The sequence below is a fragment of the Podarcis melisellensis genome (assembly GCF_964234715.1).
Source record: "Podarcis melisellensis genome assembly, chromosome: 16".
NCBI classification, from domain to species: domain Eukaryota; kingdom Metazoa; phylum Chordata; class Lepidosauria; order Squamata; family Lacertidae; genus Podarcis; species Podarcis melisellensis.
In genome coordinates, this window is record NC_138533.1 from 15,176,829 (window position 1) to 15,197,741 (window position 20,913).

The 20,913-nt window shown below is 48.6% G+C and overlaps 1 protein-coding gene across 23 annotated transcripts in view; it reads left to right on the forward strand.

Annotated features, from left to right (window-relative positions):
• Positions 1–20,913, forward strand: part of NRXN2 (neurexin 2) — a 345,065-nt gene that overhangs the window by 113,499 nt on the left and 210,653 nt on the right. For 16 of the 23 annotated variants that reach the window (XM_081892963.1, XM_081892967.1, XM_081892964.1 and 13 more), the window contains one exon: positions 6,240–6,308. The exons of 4 other annotated variants lie outside the window; for them this stretch is intronic. In XM_081892963.1, coding sequence (XP_081749089.1) covers positions 6,240–6,308 — 69 coding nt within the window. The remainder of the gene's footprint in view (positions 1–6,239; positions 6,309–20,913) is intronic. 3 more of the 23 variants (XM_081892965.1, XM_081892977.1, XM_081892982.1) reach the window with 1 other exon arrangement.

Sequence of the window (20,913 nt, forward strand, 5' to 3'; positions counted from 1 at the left end):
GAAACATAAAATTCACCAACATGGATGCCCCCAGAGTGTACTATCCTCTCATTACAGAGCTGTGCTACTGATCTTTTAAACACCTCTTTCAGACATTTTGTTAAGGATTTGCCTCAGACAGGAGAACCCAGATATATTGATGTTGTGGTCTAATGTTGGGTGGTTTTGGCTAATCTGCCTTTCAGAATGATCGTTTGCATTTCTGCCATTGTTTGTGTTTAGTTCTGATTGGTGTTGTTGCTTGTATCATCAGGGTGTAGGTGGGCTACCACATTCTCAAAGGCGGCCATCATGGCCAATGGTCAGGGATGCTGGGACTTGTGGTTCAGCAATAGCCAGAAAGCCACCTTTCCCCTTTGGGAAAACCCAAAGGCAGCATATCAGTGCTTTAGCAAGAAAACCCACTGATCATAGAATTGTAGAATTGGAAGGGGGACCAAAGAGTCATTGAGGCCAACCCCCTGCAGTGCAGGAATCACATGCTCCTTCCTTGCTGTCTGTTCCTGCCAGCCCAGAGCAGGGACTGGGCCAGTGATCCTCCTACTACCCCAGCAAGGGAACAGCTCAGCTATCCTGAGGCCTGGCTGGGGGAAGGGCCGTAGCTCAGAGGTAGAGTATCTGCTTTGCATGTGGAAGGTCCCACGTTGAATCCCTGCTGGCATCTCTCAAGTAGGACACTGGCAGAGAATCATAGAGTTGGAAGGATCATCTAGTCCAGCAGTTCTCAACCTGTGGGTCCCCAGGTGTTGTTGGACTACAACTCCCATCATCCCTAGCTAGCAAGGCCAGAGCTCAGGGATAATGGGAGTTGTAGTCCAACAACATATGGGGATCCACAGGTTGAGAACCGCTGAATTCTAGTCCAGTCCTCTGCAATGCAGGAATATGCAGCTGTCCCATATGGGGATCGAACCCACATCCTTGGCATTATCAGCACCATGCTCTAACCAGCTGCGCTATCCACTGGGCAGGCATAGGCAAACTCGGCCCTCCAGATGTTTTGGGACTACAACTCCCATGATCCCTAGCTAACAGGACCAGTGGTCAGGGATGATGGGAATTGTAGTCCCAAAAACATCTGGAGGGCCGAGTTTGCCTATGCCTGCACTTGGGGATAAAGAGATCTGCATTTGAAGCCATGTTTCAGCTATTCAAGGTCACTCTAGTATCATAGAATTGTAAGGTACAACAAGGGTCATCTAGTCCCTGCAATGCAGGCATTGTTTGCCCAACATGGGGCTCAAACCCACGACCCAATCCTGCTTGAAATGCTGGAGAGCTGCTGCCAGCCAGTGTAGACAGTATTGAGCTAGAGGGACCTCATGGTCTGACTCAGCATAAGGCGGCTTTCTATGTTCCTTTGTAAGGCTTGGTGAGGCACCTGCCTCCCGCTCTGAGCTCCGACACCTTAAGATGTGCAGGCTGAGAGTTTCTATGGCAGCCCCTGCGAGCCCTGCCTTTTGCTGGAGCCCAGCAGGTCTGGATCCAGAGAACATCATAGTGCTTGGTTCCTCCTCCCAGGTAGGGAGAGGCAGCCTCTGCCTGCCAAGGAAGCACAGTGTGTCCATTGCTCCTTTGACAGAGGTATAGCATCGCCAGGGGGTCCTATGAGGAACCACTGACATCCCATGACATTACCGTCTCCAGGGGGGCATTAACTTCCACGCCCTGTCCCTTTGGGGGGCAAATTGTCACTTGCATACAACACCCTGCTTGTGAAATTTGCACTGGCTGCCAATCTGCTGCAGGGCCAAGTTCAAGGGGTTGGTAGTAACACAATACAGCTTAGGACCAGGTTACTGGAAGTTCCACCTTTTCCCTTATACACGCAGTGAGTCATTGCCTTCTGCTGGAGAGCTTCTCCTTCAAATCCCCAGAATATCAGAAGCCCATTCCCCAGTGACTTGGAGCAGGGCTTTTAGTGTGGCTGCCCCTGTTCTGGGTAAGAGCATCCCTGCTGAGATACGACAGGCGCCCACAACCTGCACTTTCCAGAAACAATTGAAAATGTTTTTGTTCCAACAAGCTTTCAAAGCTGGATGGCGATGGTCTCTGCCAAGGGTTTCTACTTTGCCTGCTGTTTACCTGCTGTTATTTTCTGTGTTTTTAACTTATTTTGTACATTGCTTTGAGAATGTGTGGCAGGTGTTTAAATAATAAATAAAGAAATACTTGCATTCTCCATCCCTTTCTAGAGATGTGAAGGCCCTGAATTATTATTTTTTTGGGGGGGGGGGTTCTCCATCCTCCCCACCAAAAAGCATTTTGTTTGCTTTTTCCTGAAAAACTGGGGGATGGGGGGATGGATGGTGAAATATTTTCTTTTAGAATGATGAACAAAACTTTTAAGATGAGGTGTTTGTATATTTAGTCCCCCAAAATGATTTCTAAAATTGTTTTAACGGGAAGACTTTCATGTAAGACTGTGTACTGTATCAGCTCATTACAATTCATGTGCACTGAGGTCATGGAAGCTTGTAGCTGAGGATTCAGCTCCCAAATGCAAGATGCATTTCTGCCTCTTGACCATTGTCGCAAGGGGAGGAAGAAGGACCCAGTGCCTTCTCTGCTTTTGGCCTTCCTCTTGTAAACATGGTTGGTGGATCTCTTTCTGCCCTCTTGACTAGGCCTCAAATGTCTGAGGGTGGCAGAAAGGCACAGAGCAACACAATTGTGTTGCCATCCAATTCACGCTGTTGCAGATTCTGTTGGGCCCAAGATTCAAAGGCAAGGATTGTCTGTGATGATAGCACTGACCCAATAACAAAACAAGCAGCACACTTTGGGCTTGATGTTGGACAGATACATTCCAGTGTTGCAGAGAGCCGAATATCTTCAGGCTGAGGAAGGCAGTCTGGGATTCTGCCAAACATATCGCTCTTGCAACATGAGGGCAAAGCCTTTTCACAACAACACAGCCTCTGTTTCCTTTTGCTTCTTACCTACTTCAGATTCCTCCATCTTCTGCGTCATGTTGAAAGAAACTGGTCCAAGTTTGGAAATATAACAAATCAAGTAAACCAGTTTCTTTCAACCCTAATGTTCCAGAGCTGGTTACAACTATTAAAACACAACGATGAAAAAGTTGAAAAAGTTGAAGACAAACGTACAATCGCAGGAATAAATAAGCTGGCATGCGAAAGGATAGAAGCTTCTTTCAGTCTGGGCAAACCTTCAGTTTTGAGAAGTCCATGGAGAATGTGATGATGACAAATATGAAGTAACTGAAACAGAGAGTGAGTGATAGCTAAGAGAAAGTGACTGAATAGATTTCCTGTAGAGTTCACAGAATTTTGTTCCCTCTCCTCTCTTTTTTTCAGCTCTATTTATTTATTTGTTAACTTTCCATACTGCCCTTCATCCGAGAATCACAGGGCGGTTTACAATATAATAACACAAAAATACATATCATAGTACCAAACAAAACAATAGCCCCCAGTTTAAAACACCATAAATTGTGGGGAAATGAGAGTGCTTTATGTCTACTTGACACTGTGGAGGATTGAAGGAAACAATAATTCTCAGAATATTCAATAGTTTGTTTTACTAGAATGTGAGAATGTGGACAGATTCTGCTTTTACTGTTTTTTGCTGGCTACTCATAAACTGGCAAAACCAAAGAGATGCCAAAGAAGTTCCTTTATGGTACAGCAGCTTGTTGCTCCATTTACAACAAAAACTTACAAATTCAGTTTGTAATTATTGTCTGTAGAAACTGTATAGTACTTTTGATAAACCAGACACGATACTTATTTGGTAACCAAATTATGCACAATATGGTTTATGTGAACGAAGTGACTGTGGATATTTAGAGAATGCTAGAAAATGGTACTGAATATTATTATGTATTATTTTTTAATTCCCCAAATCCCAGTCGTCCCCCCCTGAAAACGCCGGGTGGGGAAACAACAGTCCTTCCCCTCTCCCCATGGCTTCAAACATTTGGGAGATTTTAAATCTCTATCCCTTTCGTTACATATATTATAAATAATTATAATAACTATTGTAGCTTGTTGTTTGTAGAAGGAGGGAGGGCGAAGCCAACTTGCAGCACCAGATGCCACTACAGCTTACCTGAGTGGGGCAGGGCAGTGGCACATTTGGGGTGGTGTCGGGGGCCTGGCAGAGCCAATCTGGTGCCCCTGCCTCGCTGCCTCAGCTTCACCCAGGTAAGCCGGTAGTGCCAGTGTTGAGAGGCCGGCTCTGTGGCTCCACTACACAGGCCGCTCTGAGATTGTCATCGGCCACCCCAATCTCTGCCGAGCAGTGTGCCAAGATTCCAGGGGTTTGTGTTCCTTTAGGTTACCAGCTGCCCTGTATAATACAAGATTGCCCCATATTTCAATATAAAACGCTATGTCCTATATTGATAACAGTTTTGTCCTCTTATTTCAGATCTTTTTCTCTTTCTCTGTCTCTGCCAAGTTAGGGATCCTCTCCAAATGCATGTGTGTGAAAGGGCATGTATTTAAGCTCTGGGTAGCCAAGCACAGACAGATTTGCAAACTCTTGTGTATGTCTGCATGCACATGCATGTGTGACAAATTCCAGAGGGGCTATCCTGTCAGGCTGCAGTAGATTGTCATGGATTGCTTTGAAGTCACTTCAGTACCGGATTTTTTTTTTTTTTTTTTTGTGTGTGTGTGTGTGTGTGTGAAATTGTCCACCAACCGCCCAGCCCCATCCTGTATTTTGCCAGTGGCAAGGTGGCAACCCTAGGCATAGTGGAGTCTGTGGTTTATTTGCACATATTTACACCTGAGTTTTGGTGGAGGGATTGCAGAATATTACACCCCAGGAGCATCTCTTGTTGCTCTCCTGATAGCTTCAGCAAACTTGGGTCTAGAGCAGAAGCCAGCCATGCTCCCCGGTCTCTGTGTGCAGCCTCTCCCAGCCAGCCCAGCCTCTCCCTGCCCCCATTTTCAAACCTCTCTTTAAAAACACCACAGCTTTCCTTCGGTTTACATCACCACCCACTGTCCACTTGGAACTCCCCCCTCTCAGCTCACACTGAAATCCTATAACTGGTCTTTGTCTCTGTTCACCATCCCCTCATGGGAGGAAGGGCTCACACTCCTCTGTTGCCTGGCACAGGGTAACTGCCCGTGTCGGTCGACCATTCCCTTCCTTTGAGCTACATTATGGTTCTTCTTCCCAGGCGATTCCTGCCCAGGAAACTGATTCAGCCTGCATTTTTACACTGCTGAGCTGTCTCACACCCAGGTGAAGACTTTCAGGCATTTAGTAATTGCCTACATTCACTAACTCTAGAAATTATTGGGCGGCGGCGGGGGAGGGGGAGGAGGAACCTGGTACCCAGTACTTTGAGGGATGCCTGCATGCATCCCAGCTCATATCACTATTTATAGCTGGCCAGCATTGAGCCAGCATTTTCTATAGCCACAGTTAGCACAAACTGGTTTGCAACCCTGGTCCTAAACGGGTTTGCAAAGGGTGAGTTGGGCAAACCGTAGTCAGCACGACTTAACAATAACCAGAATTAGCTCTGAAATGGAGGGCAGGGCGGGGAAGCAAGGTCTCAGGTGGCTCCCCCAGTAGAGCCAGCTTGACCTCTGGACTCATATAAGCATATTGATTGTGTTTATTTGTATGGCCCCTTTCCAGGGTGCACGTGCTGTGCCCAAAGTGACTTGTGGCAAGCATTCATATTCTCAAAATACAAAGTATGTGGGTGAGTGGTGGTGGTGGTGGTGGTGGGGAGAAGTCACAGAATCATAGAACTGTAGAGATGGAAGGGATCATCTAGCCCAGACAGCCTCCGTTGAAAAGCCTCCACTACCTCCTAAGGTAGCCCATTCCACCACTGAGAGGCTCTTACCACCAGAAAGTTCTTAACTGCTGCCGAAATAATAGAATAAAGAGTTGGGTGTGACCTTGGAGGTCATTTGGTTCAGCTGCTTGGTCAATGTAGAGTCTACTGTGCAGGATGTCAGCACAGCATCCCTGACAGGTGGCTGCCTCTTCTTGAATGCTGTTCCTGCTCCTACTACTAAGCCATTTGAAACATTTGGAAAGGGGGGGAAGAGTGAGTGTGTGTTTACCTGCAACCATCTTATCCCAGAAGTCTTAATTTTGGAACGAATCATTCTTCTGTTGCACTCTGGGAGGTTCAGCCGGTCATTGGTGTCCAGGCACGTGTGGGGCTGATGCGCTGTGCCTGGGGTGGGTTGGGGGGCTTCTGGCCTATCTTCCCTAATGCTGTGGTTCTGCTTCTCCAGTAGGGTCCCTACTGTACTCGGAAGGGGGGGCTGGGAGAGGAGCCAGTGAGGTGCACCAGACATCAAAAGGTCAGTGTAAACCCCCCCTTTCCTCCTTTCCCCAACCTCAAAGCCTCTGTGTGCCTGCAGCTGAATTAGGAGTGCAAATTAGGTTAAATGGGTCCTCTTTGCTTGGCTTACCTTATTTACGTTGCCATAGAGTATGCAGGCTTTTGGCATTAGCATAAGTGGAAGTGACTGGGAAACAGTGGCACTTCTTGTTCCCTTAAGGCCAATATTGCTAATTGCGGCTTTGCTCCCTAGTAACGTGGGCTTGCCAATCAGCAGGTCAGCGGTTCGATTCCCTGCGACGGAGTGAGCTCCCGTTGCTCGGTCCCTGCTCCTGCCAACCTAGCAGTTCAAAAGCACGTCAAAGTGCAAGTAGATAAATAGGTACCACTCCGGTGGGAAGGTAAACGGTGTTTCCATGCACTGCTCAGGTTCGCCAGAAGAGGCTTAGTCATGCTGGCCACATGACCTGGAAGCTGTACGCCGGCTCCCTCGGCCAATAAAGTGAGATGAGCGCCGCAACCCCAGAGTTGGTCACAACGGTACCTAATGGTCAGAGGTCCCTTTGACTGAGGAGTTTGGTGAAACCCAGAAGCTTGCTTTTGCCCACAGCCACTTAAGTTGTCCCACATTCAGCAGCTCTGTTGCTGCCTGCCCTTTGGCACCTAGGCATCCACCACTGTCTGCTAAAGCCTTTGCCAATGTGCTGCCCCTCCAGGTGTTTTGGACTACCCATCAGCGACCCATAACATCTGGAGGGGCACCAGGTGGGAGAAAGCTCCAGTGCTGGAGCCATTGAATGTGCTTCATGATGATCGGGACTTTTGGTTTCCACATTGCTTGTTTGACGCCACCCAAGTCCCACAGCCCAAGTCGCCCATGAAATGACATTGTGGTGCTGATCCCCTTTAGCTGGAACTGTGAAATGGTGGGTGGCAATCAGAATGAAAGTAAATCCCACTGTGTGCACTGGAGCCTATTCCAAGGAAATTGCACCCAGGGCTGCAGCCTTAAGCTTCGGTACTCTTTCCTACAAAAGTCTGGGAGGAGAGAATTTCAAGCACTGAATAATTTGCTATAGGTACCTATTATTAATATTATTATTATTAAATCTTATGTAGATTGATGCAGTTCTTTAAAATTTTCCACTGCTAATGTGGCTGGAGAAGGGCCCACTGCTTGAGGGAACTCCTGGGGTTTGCAGAAGTTTTACAAAAATATACTTAGTGTGCATTATAACTTAAAATAAAATAAAAAAGCCCAATGACAACTGAGCATGTTCAGTGGTTGTGGCATGCTAACTTAGGGTCCGTACGTGCTGAGTGATAATGTGCATTTAGTGCTGGAGGCAGGTGCTGTACATGCAATGCCATCCCCATGACTTCCCCGCCCCATGCTGTTTGTGACTCTAAGGCACATTCTGCAAGAGTGGTTATAATCCGCTTTGTGCCACGTATGCCCTTCCTAAAAGCTTTCTGATTACATGTGTATGCAGAGAGAGAGAGAGATAGTGCTTCCGCTGGTCACCTCCAATTGGGGCAGACCTACTGGCCTTGCATGGCTGTGCCACTCCCCCTTGCCATGTTTCTAGACAGGCTAAAGGTGGAAGCAGTAACTCTGTATGCCCTTGTTTATCGGTGTGTTGACACACCAATTTCTAGCCCCTCTCTTCTGAAAAACTAGATATATCGATAGATAGAAAGACAGATACATTATATAGTGTGTGTGTGTGTGTATAAATATGGTCTGTGGAACCACTAAGTAAGGGGGGGGAGCACTGTTACACACTAATTTGAATAATGCCCACCTATGTGTATGGGCCACTTGGATATAGCTGCTGCTTTAGGAGATGTTATTGGGTGAAGGTGTGTACAATTGCAAACTGCTATCTGCAAAAGTGCCCTGCAAGGAAAGGACCCTTGTGTGCTTCAAAAGCCTTAATCTGTGTCTCTGTGTGTGTCATGGGGTGTCCAGGAAGAGGGAGCAGTTCACTGGAGTGGTGAACATTTTGTCTTTTCGCTGTTGGGTTGCTTGATTTCGAAACATTCGCAGGAGCATGAAACTTTGGCTCATGCGTTTCCCTCTGTGGCACAGAATAGCATTTCCCGTTTTTGTGTGATGCGCACACCAAACACCGTGGACAACTTTCTCCCACCCCCTCGCAGCAGAACAGTGCAACCACAACCCTGCAGACTAGGGACAGTCTCTGTTTGTGTATGGTGCATCTTTTTGCTGGGGCCTCCTCTGGGTGCAGATGGCTACGTGCCTCTGGTGGAACTGTGGACAACTGTGTGTGCCAGGGGAGAGGAGTGGAGGGCTTGTGGTGGGTGTTAACAAGGTTTGCAGTTGCCTGCAAGTCTGCTGTTCTCGCGTGCAGTTCTGGCACCCCTTTTGGGGAGGATCTTTTGATGTTGAGACCTGGGTGCCCTCTATCGTTTGGCACCCCAAGGGTTAACAAGGCCCTCGGAGATAGACCCAGAATCAATTTTGTTGTAGCAAAAAAAAGGGAATCAGCATATTTACCAAAGGCGTTAAACGAAATCAATAACCAGCGTGCTAACGATAGGCTATGTTTGAAAGAGCTGTATTGGGTTTTCGAGCTAAATATATTCTCGAAAGTCTATCTGGGAACACAGAGGAAAACCAGCATATGCAGTGAGACTGGTTCAAGGGAAGAAGAGGAAGAGGGGTTGGTATTGGTATTGGTTTGGCTGAAGAGACAAAGGGGGTGTCAGAGGGAAACTGGATACCAACTAGGGTCACATGTGTCAGACAAAGAAGGCAAGGACAGAGTGTGGGATGGGTTTTAATAGGTAGGGGAGTATATATTAATTGCATTTTATCCCTCCCCCAGTGTGTGTGAGCTGTACGGAGTTTTAAAAGTCCCTTAGCAGCAAAATTGAAGCATGTAGGAATAGGCTGTGAAGCCTTCTTTTAATTAAGTCCAGCTACGAATTAAACTGGCTTCCCCCATTCTTATCCCACTTAACGAAGAAATCGGACAACAGACTGGAAATATGATTTAAGCTACTCAATAGTCTTGCATTGGTTTCCAGCTTCAGCAGCAGTAAAAACTGTGCAGGTAAAATGCCTCCAGTTTAGCAAGCATAGGGCACATCTTCTCTCATGACTGGTCAAGAAGAGGGAGGAGGCCCCATCTCTGAGAAATGCAATTGGAAGACTAGAGGGTGGGCTGGAGGTCTCTCCAAGAAAGAGACACCTGATCTGGCCTGGGGCAAATGCAGAGGAAGGACTGACATTTTCAGTGATCGTATCTTGGCTGAACCCTTCCAGAAGGAGCCTGGTGCCTTACTTGCTTACTTTAGAAATGCAAATTTGAAGGAAGTTTGGGCAGAGACAGCAGACCATGGCTTTTCCAGGAAGTGTTGCAACTCTGCTTCCTTGAGCCTGCTTGCCTGTGACCTCTGGGTGCCTCTGGTGTGCTTCTTAACCTGGATATTTGGTGGTCCTGGAAAAAGGTTACCTGGGTTGAGAGCACCCACCTTAATGTTTTGCAAGGCAAGGGGAGGGGGAACCAGTTATTCCAGATTAATTTATGTGGCAGTGCGCAGAATCACAAAGAAGGGGGTAGGGGCACAAGAGACAGCACCATTAGTCCAACTCTCCATAGTTTCAGCTCAGAGATCTTTCCCAGCCCTAAGTGGAGATGTCAGGATTGTGCCCAGGTGCATGCAAAACACCTTATCTGTGATTGAACAATAGCCCTTCCCCTAGAAATAAAATAAGGTTCCAGCTCTCGTTGTTCTAAATGAAGGGCCTTATACAGAGTCAGACCATTGGTCCTTCTGGCTCAGTTTTACCTGCAATGAGCAGCAGCAGCAGCTCTCCAGCATTTCAGATGGCCATATTCCCAGCCCTGTTTGGAAATGTGACATTTTTGTGTGTGTGTGTGTGTGTGTGTGTGTGTGTGTGTGTTGGCAGGTGTGATCCCTTATATCTGGAGTTAGCTGGTGGCACTGAAGTTGTATGAAGTCAAAGAAAGAGAGTTTGCAGCTTCGCTTCACACATTCTTCCTTCATGTCTTAGACAGAATTAAGTGCCACCGATGTCCACAAATCTTTCCAGTCCTCTGCCGGTCCCTCTTTAACTACAGGGCTGGCAAAGGGCATTTGCAAGGAAGAGCTGGGAGGAGGGTGGGGTTAAGCCCTTCTTTTCTCCTGAAAGTCTGACCCCCACCCAAGCTCCCTGCATCTATTTTGCCTTTTTTTTTAACGGGAGCTTGAGAAGATAGATGCCTTTGCTGAGATGGTGTGTGGCTCTGTCCTTATAATAATAATAATTTATTATTTATACCCCACCCATCTGGCTGGGTTTCCCCAGCCACTCTGAGAGGCTTCCAACAAAATATTAAAATACAGTGGTCTGTTAGATGTCCTTATATATCTGTAACCAGGCAAAGGCAGGCTCCTGCCCTATGATTGTCTCCGGTCATCAGGTTTGTCCATGTAGGTGTCTTGGGGCTCTGAGCCTGGCACTTTGCGGGTGTCCATCCCCATTGCTTCTCCTTCAGAACTGGGGGTGGTGGCGCAAGTCTTGGGCTCAGTGTCTACCTCTCTGTTATGTGTTTGCACACTCAGGTTGCCGCTTGTACGTTGCAAGAAAAACAGGGCATGCTCATTCATGTGCATAGGAGCAAATTTAGGAAAAATCGTTGTGATTTAAATGGAATTCCAGTGCATCTCACCCTAGTAGGAGGACTGTGATTGTGGGGTGCTGATCATGCTAAGCCTTTCATAGTGTCCACATGATGACGTCATTGGCTTCCCCCCATTTAATCCAGATGTGCCCTTTTGAAAAATTCCAGTGTGTGTTTTTTTAAAACCACACACACGCCATGTGCGGACCCAGCTGCTGACAGCCCATTTTCAGCAACCCATTTGAAAAATTCAGCCCTTGTCTGGAAGTGCCAGAAGGTGACCAGTGTGTGCCTGCTGTCCATGCACTGCCCACTCCTCCTCCTTTGGATTGCACCCCCATTTCCAATAGAGTCCAGCGCCAAAGGACATCCATGCGATTGCCCTTCAAAGAGAGGGCTGTCCTCTCTCTTTACGGCACAGGCCTACCCCGTGGCCCGCCTCTTTGGCCGAGATATTTTGAGCATGTGTGTGCATCTTGCAGAAGAGGTGTCCGATATTGCGTGGGGGCGTTTGCATCCGTGCTGAACCACCTTGCCTCTCCCCGCATCTTTGGAGAGGCTGATGCCCGCCAGCCCTGTCTCTCACTCAGGCACACGCCCCCCCCAAAAAACATGCCAGCTGTGTGAAGCGTGAAAACTCCCAGCCTTAATATTTAATTACAAAGTGAGCAATTAATACACTCCGTCCAGGGAGGGTGGGGGAAGACTCCCAGGGATCGTTAACATTAATGATGCATTCAATACAAATAAGATGCCATTAATATAGAAAAGGCTGTGATTGATTTTAATCAGGGTGTTCTGGAGAGGAGACCAAGGAAAGGGCAGCTTTTATGGGAGAGCGGGGAACTCTTGGGCAAGGGCAGAAGACCCCGCCACACTTCCTGGGAAAGGCCAAAGAGCTGCCTGGGGCATCATCCAGCCAACTGGTGTTGCCTGTCCACTGAGCCTGATTCTTATCAGGGGATAGGTGGGTTGGTGTCAGCTGGTGCACGTCACAGAGATCAGTTTCTTTCTGGGGTTTTTAGTTCAGGATGAGGCCAATAGATCTCTGTTGGTCACTTTCCCCTCTGTGTTTTTAAAGTCCTTGGGAGGAATTCAGTGCAGCCCTAAGGAGGCCACTCCTTCAGCACAGGGTTTCACATTTTCTGACACTCCGGAATCTGCATGAACCACCTTCATACCTGGAGGAGTTCAGTTCTTAAGCAAGGCCCATAGATCAGGGGCAGAGAATCTGCTTTGCATGCAGAGGGTCCCAAGTTCACCCCTTAGCTTCCTTTGGGGTTTTCTTTTAGAGACCCAGGTAGCAGATGGCAGGGAAGATCTTTCTTTGTTACCCTGCAGAGTTTCTGCCCATCAGAGTAGTAGATGGGGGGGGGGCGAGGGCTGGATGAGGCGTCTGACATTTCTGCAGTCTCCAGCATTCAGAAGCATCACTGCCTCTGGCTGTGTAGGAGCAGAGCACAGCCATGGTGGCTGTTAGCCATTAATAAACTTGTCCTTCTCCAGGAATTGGTCCAGTCCTCTTTTAAAGCCATCACTAACTCCTGCAGGAGTGAGTTCCACAGTTTAACCATGTGCTGCATGAAGAAATTCTTCCTTTTTATCTGCCCTAAATCTTCTGAGGCAGGGACTTATCAAGCATCACTCTTAACCCACCTACCTCCAATTCAGCCCAGTCATGACGTCCCAGTAGCCTCCTTAAAAATCAGCTTGGGGACAGGATGGCTATCACAAACAGCCATGCATTATACTGTGTCTTGAACTCGGGGCCTTTTGCAGGGAAAGCAGGTATCCCACCACTGAGCAGGAGCCTCTCCCTAGTTTTGTTTTAGAAGACGCAGGCCTTTTTTCCTTGATTGCATGGAGTCTTCCCACTTTTAAATCCCAGGGATTTGGCAGGAGATCCTGGGGTTTGAACCTGGGGCCTTCTGCATGCAGAGGGGGTGCTCCACCACTTAGCTGTGGCCCTTCTCTGAGTCTGGAGGGGGCACGTGCCCTTTCTGCTGGCAGGTGGTCCAGTTAAGAATGCAGGAGACTGCAGGCCAAAGTGTTCTGTACTCCAGCACAGCAGGGATCAGCTGTGCTAAAGAGGATACCTGGCAAGACGAGCCCTGCTGTGTGATTGGGCACATTTGCATAGAATCACAGGAATCGTAGAATCGTAGAGTTGGAAGGGACCGCGAGGGTCATGTAGCCCAACCCTCTGCAATCCAATAAACTTGCCCAATGTGGGGTTCGAACCCACAACCATGAGATTAAGAGTCTCATGCTCTGCCAACTGAGCTATTCCAGCATGCATTTGTGTGCTTTGCTGTGGAGGACATGTGCGGTGGTGGTGGGGACTGAAGCCCCTCTTTGACCGCAGCACTCAGGCCCACTGTGCATAACTGTGCTTTTGTTGAAACACTTGCCTTAGCAGCCCTGAGGACTAGCATCTTTATTTTCTTTTAATGGGCACTGTCATTCTCAGGCTGCCAAATCCTTTTCCAGAATGTGCTCTGGGCGGCTTGTGGCTGTGGATGCCTGGCCTGTGGACTCAGGTGGGAGAGGACCCCAGAGCTGTATGGTAGTCCTACTTTCTCTTGGTACCCAAGGAAGAATTTGGGCAGTGTCTGTGATGTAAACTCAAGGTGCCAATTGTGATGCTTATTTGCCTGGAAGGGTGTGTGTGAGAGAGAGAGAGGGGGGGGGAAGGACAGCAGGTGTGTTGGGGATTCCCAGTTTGCTAGCAAGGCTTGAATCCTCTGCACTGCCCTGGTGAGCAGCCCTTCCGAGGAGAACAAGCAGACTATAAAGAGCCTGACTGAGCCTCTTATTCGGCATCTACCTGTTTGCCTTTCATCCCTTGCAGCAGCAGCAGTAGCCCCTCCCCATCCATCCCCCTCCTCCATTGCAGCAAGAGGACATAAACATCCCTGGATCAGGCTGCTGGCTTGGTTGCTATGCCGACCGTGCACTGGGATGTTGGCGTGCTGCGTCCCAAGGGAAGGGGAATAGGATTAATTGTCCCGAAGTCTTGAGTTGATGAGCTAATGACTGAAGCTGGCTGTGCGCTGGAGGGGCGGCTTCAGAGTCGGCGCTGTGGCCTGCCGCCGCCAACACAGGACGCTTTTGGCTCAGTCACGGCCTCGTTCTGCGGGGGCGAAGGACGGGCCCCTCCCATGCTGGCAGTTGTGAATGCTCATGGCACAGAGGAGGGGGGGGGCGTTCCTGCAAGCGAGCGATGGGTGCAGATGTTGAGCTGATCCAACTGCCTGTGCGAGGCCTGCTCACTGCTTGGGTGGGCTCTGGATCTCTGAAGGGGAGCCATGGATGTGACTCTGAGTGTGCAAGGAGGCTTGTCGGTGCGAGAGCTGGTGCAAGGGATGGGTTCGCATTCTGTATTCATTACACCTTTAAAAAATAAATAATTCCATATTTGCTTCCCCCCCCTTCCCCACCATAATGGGAACTACAGGTGATGTCACTCTGAGCTGCTTAAGGAAGGTTGAAGTAAAGATTCGTGTTTTCAAAAAAACAACCCTGCACGGCATACCTCATAAGCTTCATGGCTGCACAGCAGTGCTAACTGAGCTCTCCCTGGCCTCATCTGCACTCTGCATTTGCAGCCATATCATAGCACTTCATAAGCAGACATGACTTCCCTCAAAGGATCTTGGGAGGTGTAGTTTGTGAGGTTGCTGAGAGCTGTTAGTTCTGAGGCTCCCTATTCCCCTTCCCAGAGCTGCAATTCTCAGAGTAGTCAACCTCTGTTCTCAGGGAACTCTTGGAATTGTAGGTATCGGAGGGGAATAGGGGGTCTCTTAACAGCTCTCAGCACCCTGAACCAACTATGCTTCCCAGCCTTCTTTTGGGGAAGCTCAAAATGGGATGATACTGCTGCAAATGCTGAGTGCTACACCATCCCCGATAGCCAGCCCTACCTGGAGATGCTGCCAGGGATTGAACCTGGGGCCTTCTGCAAGCCACGCAGCTGCTCTGCTCTCCAGCTCTCCTCGGTCCTTAACCCCCCCCCTACACCTTTCTGAGTCTTTTTAAAAAGCAGCTGGCTCTCCGGGGAGGGAAGGGCCTCAAGCAAACTGCCGTCCTCCCCGCTTAGCTCAGCTCAGACCCTCTGGTAGACCCAGCGACAGCTGTGGGCAGGATTCTTGCATTGCAAAGGGGTTGGACTAGGTGTTCCTTGGGGTTCCTTCCAACCCTACAATTCTGTGATTTCTATGGCTGGAGACCCGCTTGCAGCCCAGGAGGGGAGAAGCCTTTTCTTCAGAGAGAGATGTAGCTCTGTTCTGTTCCCCGACTTGGAAAAAACCGGCTCCTGTTGGTTGACAGGGGTTTGGGGGGTGGGGTAGCTGGGATGTTTTCAAAGGGCTATTTTTGAAAGGCAGCTTTTAAGAGGAAAGCCGGCTTTTCGAAAATGGATGAGGCTGGCTGGGAGCCTTTCAAGGGAAGGGAACCAGCTCAGGAGGAAAGCAGCCCCTGGGCTGCCCCTGAGCTGAGTTGGGCCTGGGATCCCAAGTGGGGGCAGAATGGGGAGTGAGACTGTGAGCAGGAGTAAAGGAGGCTGCTCCAGAAAGTGCAGGGAGGCAGGCCAGAGCACGAATAGCCTTTGCCCTTTCCCTGAGGGTGCCCTTCCTGGCTTTGGCAATCTCTCCCCCATCTCTTCCTCTCTGTTCCACCCTCATCACTGCCAAGCATCCAGGGTGGCAATGCAGACTGACTGTTGAGGGAGAGGGATGGAGTGACAGAAGTCTTGAACAGGAAGCTACCCACATGGCAGTGTTTTCTTGCTGGTCCCATTTGCTCTGAATTGCAGGAAATTTGCAAACAGTCTTCAAGGGAAGCACCACTTACAGCAGTAGTCTAATCTAGAGGTTCCCAGAGCAAGGATCACTGTGGTCAGGAGTGGCTGGCTTAACTATACCAGCCTGAAGCTGCAGGAAGCCGCTTGGCCTTCCTCCCCACTGAACATTCTCAAACTGCAGAGACTTGATTCCTGGGGGAGATGCAACCCCATGCAGAGCAGGCAAGCACCCACATTCCAGATCAGCCAAGTCACCCACCAGCCCCCCTGCCTTGTTAGGATCCAGCAGGGAGTTGTGCTGCAACACCCCCACCTCGCATTCCCACGCAGCAGCAATGGGACACAATGACAGAAGTGGGTGGCTTCATGGAACCTGACATGCTGTGATTGACATGGGGGGTGTGGGAATGATAGGGTTGGCAAGGAAGCCTGAGCAACAGTGGGCGAAGTGCCGGGGGTGGCAGAGGAGCAGGGGGCCTCCCTTCACTTGCCTGAGGAGCACCCATGTTTGCTACACCCCATCCCATAACCCAAACAACTTAATTGTGGGCGACCAAAGGGAGGAGGAGAGAGCGTTGCACTTGTTTGATGCAAAGAGCCCTGCCTGCATGTGAGCCAGTCTTCCTGCAAATCCAAAATGGTTCTGAATACAGTAGTCACTTAAAGAAAAAAAAGCAAAGCAAAACTCACCAGCACTTATGATTGAAGTGGCAAGCTTCCAGGCATCATAGGATGCATCTTTATTCCACCTAAGGCTTCAAGTGGTGTGTACTGTGAAATTCAAGAGCTGCTGGATAGAGTCTCTTGGGCCCCTTTCACAAAGAATATTTACATGTTGGACAGGGAAGATGGATAAATAAGTCTTATATACCCGCTGGAATATGGTGGGATGAAGAATATGAATTCTTGTTTACGGAAAAGCATGAACTACTAGTGCAATTTCATATCTGAGTTCTTTTCTTTTAAAATAAATAAAACTAAAAAGCAGATGTAGATCAGCCTTCCCCAAAGTGGTGCCTGCCTGATGTTTTGGACTACAGCTCCCATCTTGACTCTGCCGAATTCTGATAATGTAGGGAGTTTGGGGGCTAGAACAACTCCGTCAGCTTGAGCCAAAAAGGACTCTGAGGGGGGCTCTCAGCTCTACAACATGCAAGGCAATAGAAGAACTGCCAAGGACATGCAGAGTATAGCCCTCATCCTGAGAGCCTGCCTGCCTGCTGCTGGATCAGTCCCACGGATCTAGTCTAGCATCTTATTCTCTCAGTTGCTGGCCAGATGCCCCAATAGGAAGCCTACAAGCAGCACCCAAACACAAGAGCCCTTTCTCCTCCTGTGGTTTCCAGATACTGGGATTCAGAAGCATTGCTGGAGGCAGAGCATAAGCCATCATGGCTGGTAGCCACTGATAGCCCTCCCCTCTATGAATCGGTCCAATCCTCTTTAAAAACCATCTGCGTTGGTGGCTATTGCTGCTTCCTGTGGGAGTGAGTTCCATAGTTGAACTATGTGCTGCCTGAAGAAGAACTTTCTTTAATCTGCCTTGACTCATTCAGCTTCGTGGGGTTTCCATGTGTTCTAGTGTTACAAGAGAGGAAAACCTCTCTCTCTGCTTTCTAAATGCCGTGCATAATTTTATAAACCTCTATCATGTTGCCTCTTGCTTGCCTTTTCTCTAAAGGGCCCCCTCCCTGCCATTTGTGTTCTATGCCTGTCCTCTGGCTCTGATTGTGCCACAGCCAGTATGGTATTTCTCTGCACTTCTCTCAATTTCATCAGCCCCCCGCCCCCTCCAGCTAGCAACATGTCCTGTCCGTCCGTCCCCGGAACCGAAGACTGAAGGACAGTGTAATGGGGTGGGGAGACAGAATGCCAGAGGCTAGGCAATGTTGATCATGGAGGTGGCTGTGTCAGCTTGTGATGGCCTCAGGGGTGATGGGGGGACAGAAGGCAGAGGGTGCCCCAAGGCCTGGCACATTGTCTCTGGCAGACCCAGATGGGAGTGTGCATTTGTGTGTGTGTGTTTGCCACTGAGCAGAATAGGAAAAAAATATAGCATTTGTAAGGATTGTGATCAAGATTGCCCCCCTGCCCCACAAGAAACATAGACATTCTCTCTCAAACAGAGCCTTCACTTGCCTTGCATTTTTCAAGGGGAAGTTGACCTGACATTGCCAACTCTCTGGACTAAAAATATGCAAGGATGCCCCCATTCCCTCTTCAAGGGAGCAGGGAGGCAAATTATCACTCTTCTGCCTTTCCTTGTGCTTTTTTTTTAAATAAAAAAATAGATGGTTGTAAAAGCACCAAACAGCTTCCTCTGGAGCCCCTTTTAGGATTTGGTTAATTACTAAAATAATACAGGACATGTAGCTGTGATTAACAAAACAGAGAGCTTAAGGTACAGTATAGTATTCGAAACATTGCCATATAAACATGTAAATATGTGTTAAATAGGTCATTTTTTCAAAATAACCCAATAGTGACTGGGAAATGGGGAAGAGAATAGTGTGCCTGCAGTCTGGGTGGGCTGCAGCTTGTGGTGGTAAGGAACAGAGTCCAGGGGGATTCTGTGAAGAAATCCTTTCCTTATAAGCTCCTAGAAGCTGCCTCTAGCCTGACAGCTTTTAGTGCCTTCCGAGGGTTAAGGAAGCTTGGAGGGTGGGGGGCCAGGCACGGCTTTGAGCTTATTGCAAGAAATTTTGTGGTGGGGAATTTAAGGGGACAGTTGTCTGTTCTGGAAAGCAGCCAGAACAGAAATACAGAGAGAGCCTTGTGACAAATTGAATATTGTTTGAACATTAGACAGGTGCCATCTCTGTTGGCTTTCTGGCACCTACAGAAGACTTTCCTCTTTCAACAAGCCTTTTAACTGGAGATCTTTCCCAATCTGCATCTGTGTGGGAATTGTTTTGAAGATGTTTTTTCATCGTTTTATCACTTGTTGGCTGCCCTGGGCTCCTTTGGGGGAGGTATGGGATGCACATTTAATAAATAAGTAAAACACACACACAAAAACACACAATACAAGATAAGGTAAAGGTACCCCTGCCCGTACGGGCCAGTCTTGCCAGACTCTGGGGTTGTGCGCCCATCTCACTTAAGAGGCCAGGGGCCAGCGCTGTCCGGAGACACTTCCGGGTCACGTGGCCAGTGTGACATCGCTGCTCTGGCGAGCCAGAGCTGCACACGGAAACGCCGTTTACCTTCCCGCTGGTAAGCGGTCCCTATTTATCTACTTGCACCCGGAGGTGCTTTCGAACTGCTAGGTTGGCAGGCGCTGGGACCAAGCAGCGGGAGCGCACCCCGCCGCAGGGATTCGAACTGCCGACCTTTCGATCGGCGAGTCCTAGGCGCTGAGGCTTTAACCCACAGCGCCACCTGCGTCCCTACAATACAAGATACAAGCATTCAAAATATAATTCAGTACAAAATAAACTTATATCACAATAGCAACCTAATACTACAGGCCAGCCGCTGTAAATACCCTCAGAGGTTTATGGGGGTCTTACCTTACTCCTTTCCCTTTCTCTCGCCACTGAAACCCCTCCAGTCCTGAGTACGACACTCAGATCCAATCCAGGTTATTTCACATCATTTCAAGGTAGCCGTTTGCCTCACTCACCACCAGGGCTGGAGAGGAACCATTACCCATTAAATTACAAGCCTCTCTGCATCCTGATACTTTAAGACAGGGGTCAGCAAATCTCCTGTGTCTTGCGAGTGGCAGGGCCTGGTGGTGGGGGTGGCGGGACAATGAGTGGCATGCAAAAGGGCTCTGGAAAGGGGCTGGCACCAGCAGGGCGGGGAGAAGCCAGGAGGAGGGAGGGAGGAGGCGCCACCAGGTTGGGGGGGGGGAGTGGCGCAGCCCGAATGATCAGAATCAGATCCACGTGGCAATTCCTGGACTGTCCGTGGGCCGGATCTAGAAGGCAATTGGGCCAGATTCAGCCCCAGGACTTTAGTTTGCTGACCCATGCTTAACTTTTATACAATCCCTGCTGGCTCACTGACATCTTTGAATACTCTCTATATTAGTGGTTCCCCATGATTCAGGCAGGTGGGTCCTATCCACCAGTATCGTGGGCCAATTCTGTGGAACTCCCTCCCAGCTGAGATAAGACAGTCCCCCCCACCCTCTGAATCTCCAGATTTTTTTTTTATTTCAACAGGCATTTTAAGCGAGCTCTTCTGATTTTACAGTTCATTTTAATGGGTTTTGTGATATATACTGCAATCCTCTTGTACACTGCTTAGAAACTGTGGTACTAAGTAGTATATAAATTATTAAGATAAGTAATGCATGCAATGCAGGTGCTCTACCTGCTGAGCTACGGTCGCTGCCTCAGGCTTACTCAGACTGTTTGTCCATCTGAGCCCAGTAATGCCTGTTCTAACAGGGTTTCAGTTAGAAAGAAGGGTCTTCCCTGCCACCTGCTCCCTGACTTTTTGAAGATCCCAGCATTTGAACCCAGGACCTTCTCTTCCTACAAAGCAAGTGCTTGGCCACTGAGCTATGAGGACATGATAGAAGCCCTGCTCCCCCATCCCAGATGAGAGCGAGCGGCACTCTGCTCATGTTCAGAAGTACTTGAATGTTTTGCAGAGTTGTGGCACCAAAAGGAGGCTCCGTGGTTGAACCTGAGGCAGGTGATAATGGAAACAAGATCTGTCTAGTTACATGCAGGAGAACTTTTCGCTCGCAAACATCACCTTCGATTACACCTTGCGGACCTGGAACAAGCGGTTAAAGTGACGGGATGTGAAAGGGACCTCCTGCTTTCCTGCCTAGAGGAATTCCTGTCGAAAACAGAATTTTGATAATTGTAAATAAGCAGTTACGTCTGGAGGTCACTGGCTCTATGTTCCCCCCCCATACCGAATTGAATTTACTTTATTACGGTCACAGACCATCATAAGCAAAACATCTAAATAAATAGCATAACAGTATCTCCAAGCGGATGGTTATTAAAATACATGGGAGCAAGACCAAACGTAGATTAAAACATATACACAGAATACTTGATTAAACATAGGTAATGGATGAGTAAAAACTGATAAGAGAAATTAAAAGAGATCAGTTAAAAACAGCTATATGGGGTGGGGCTTCAGAAGTGCGGATCTAACAATATGGGCCTTCAATTTAGGACTGATTTGTAGCATAGATC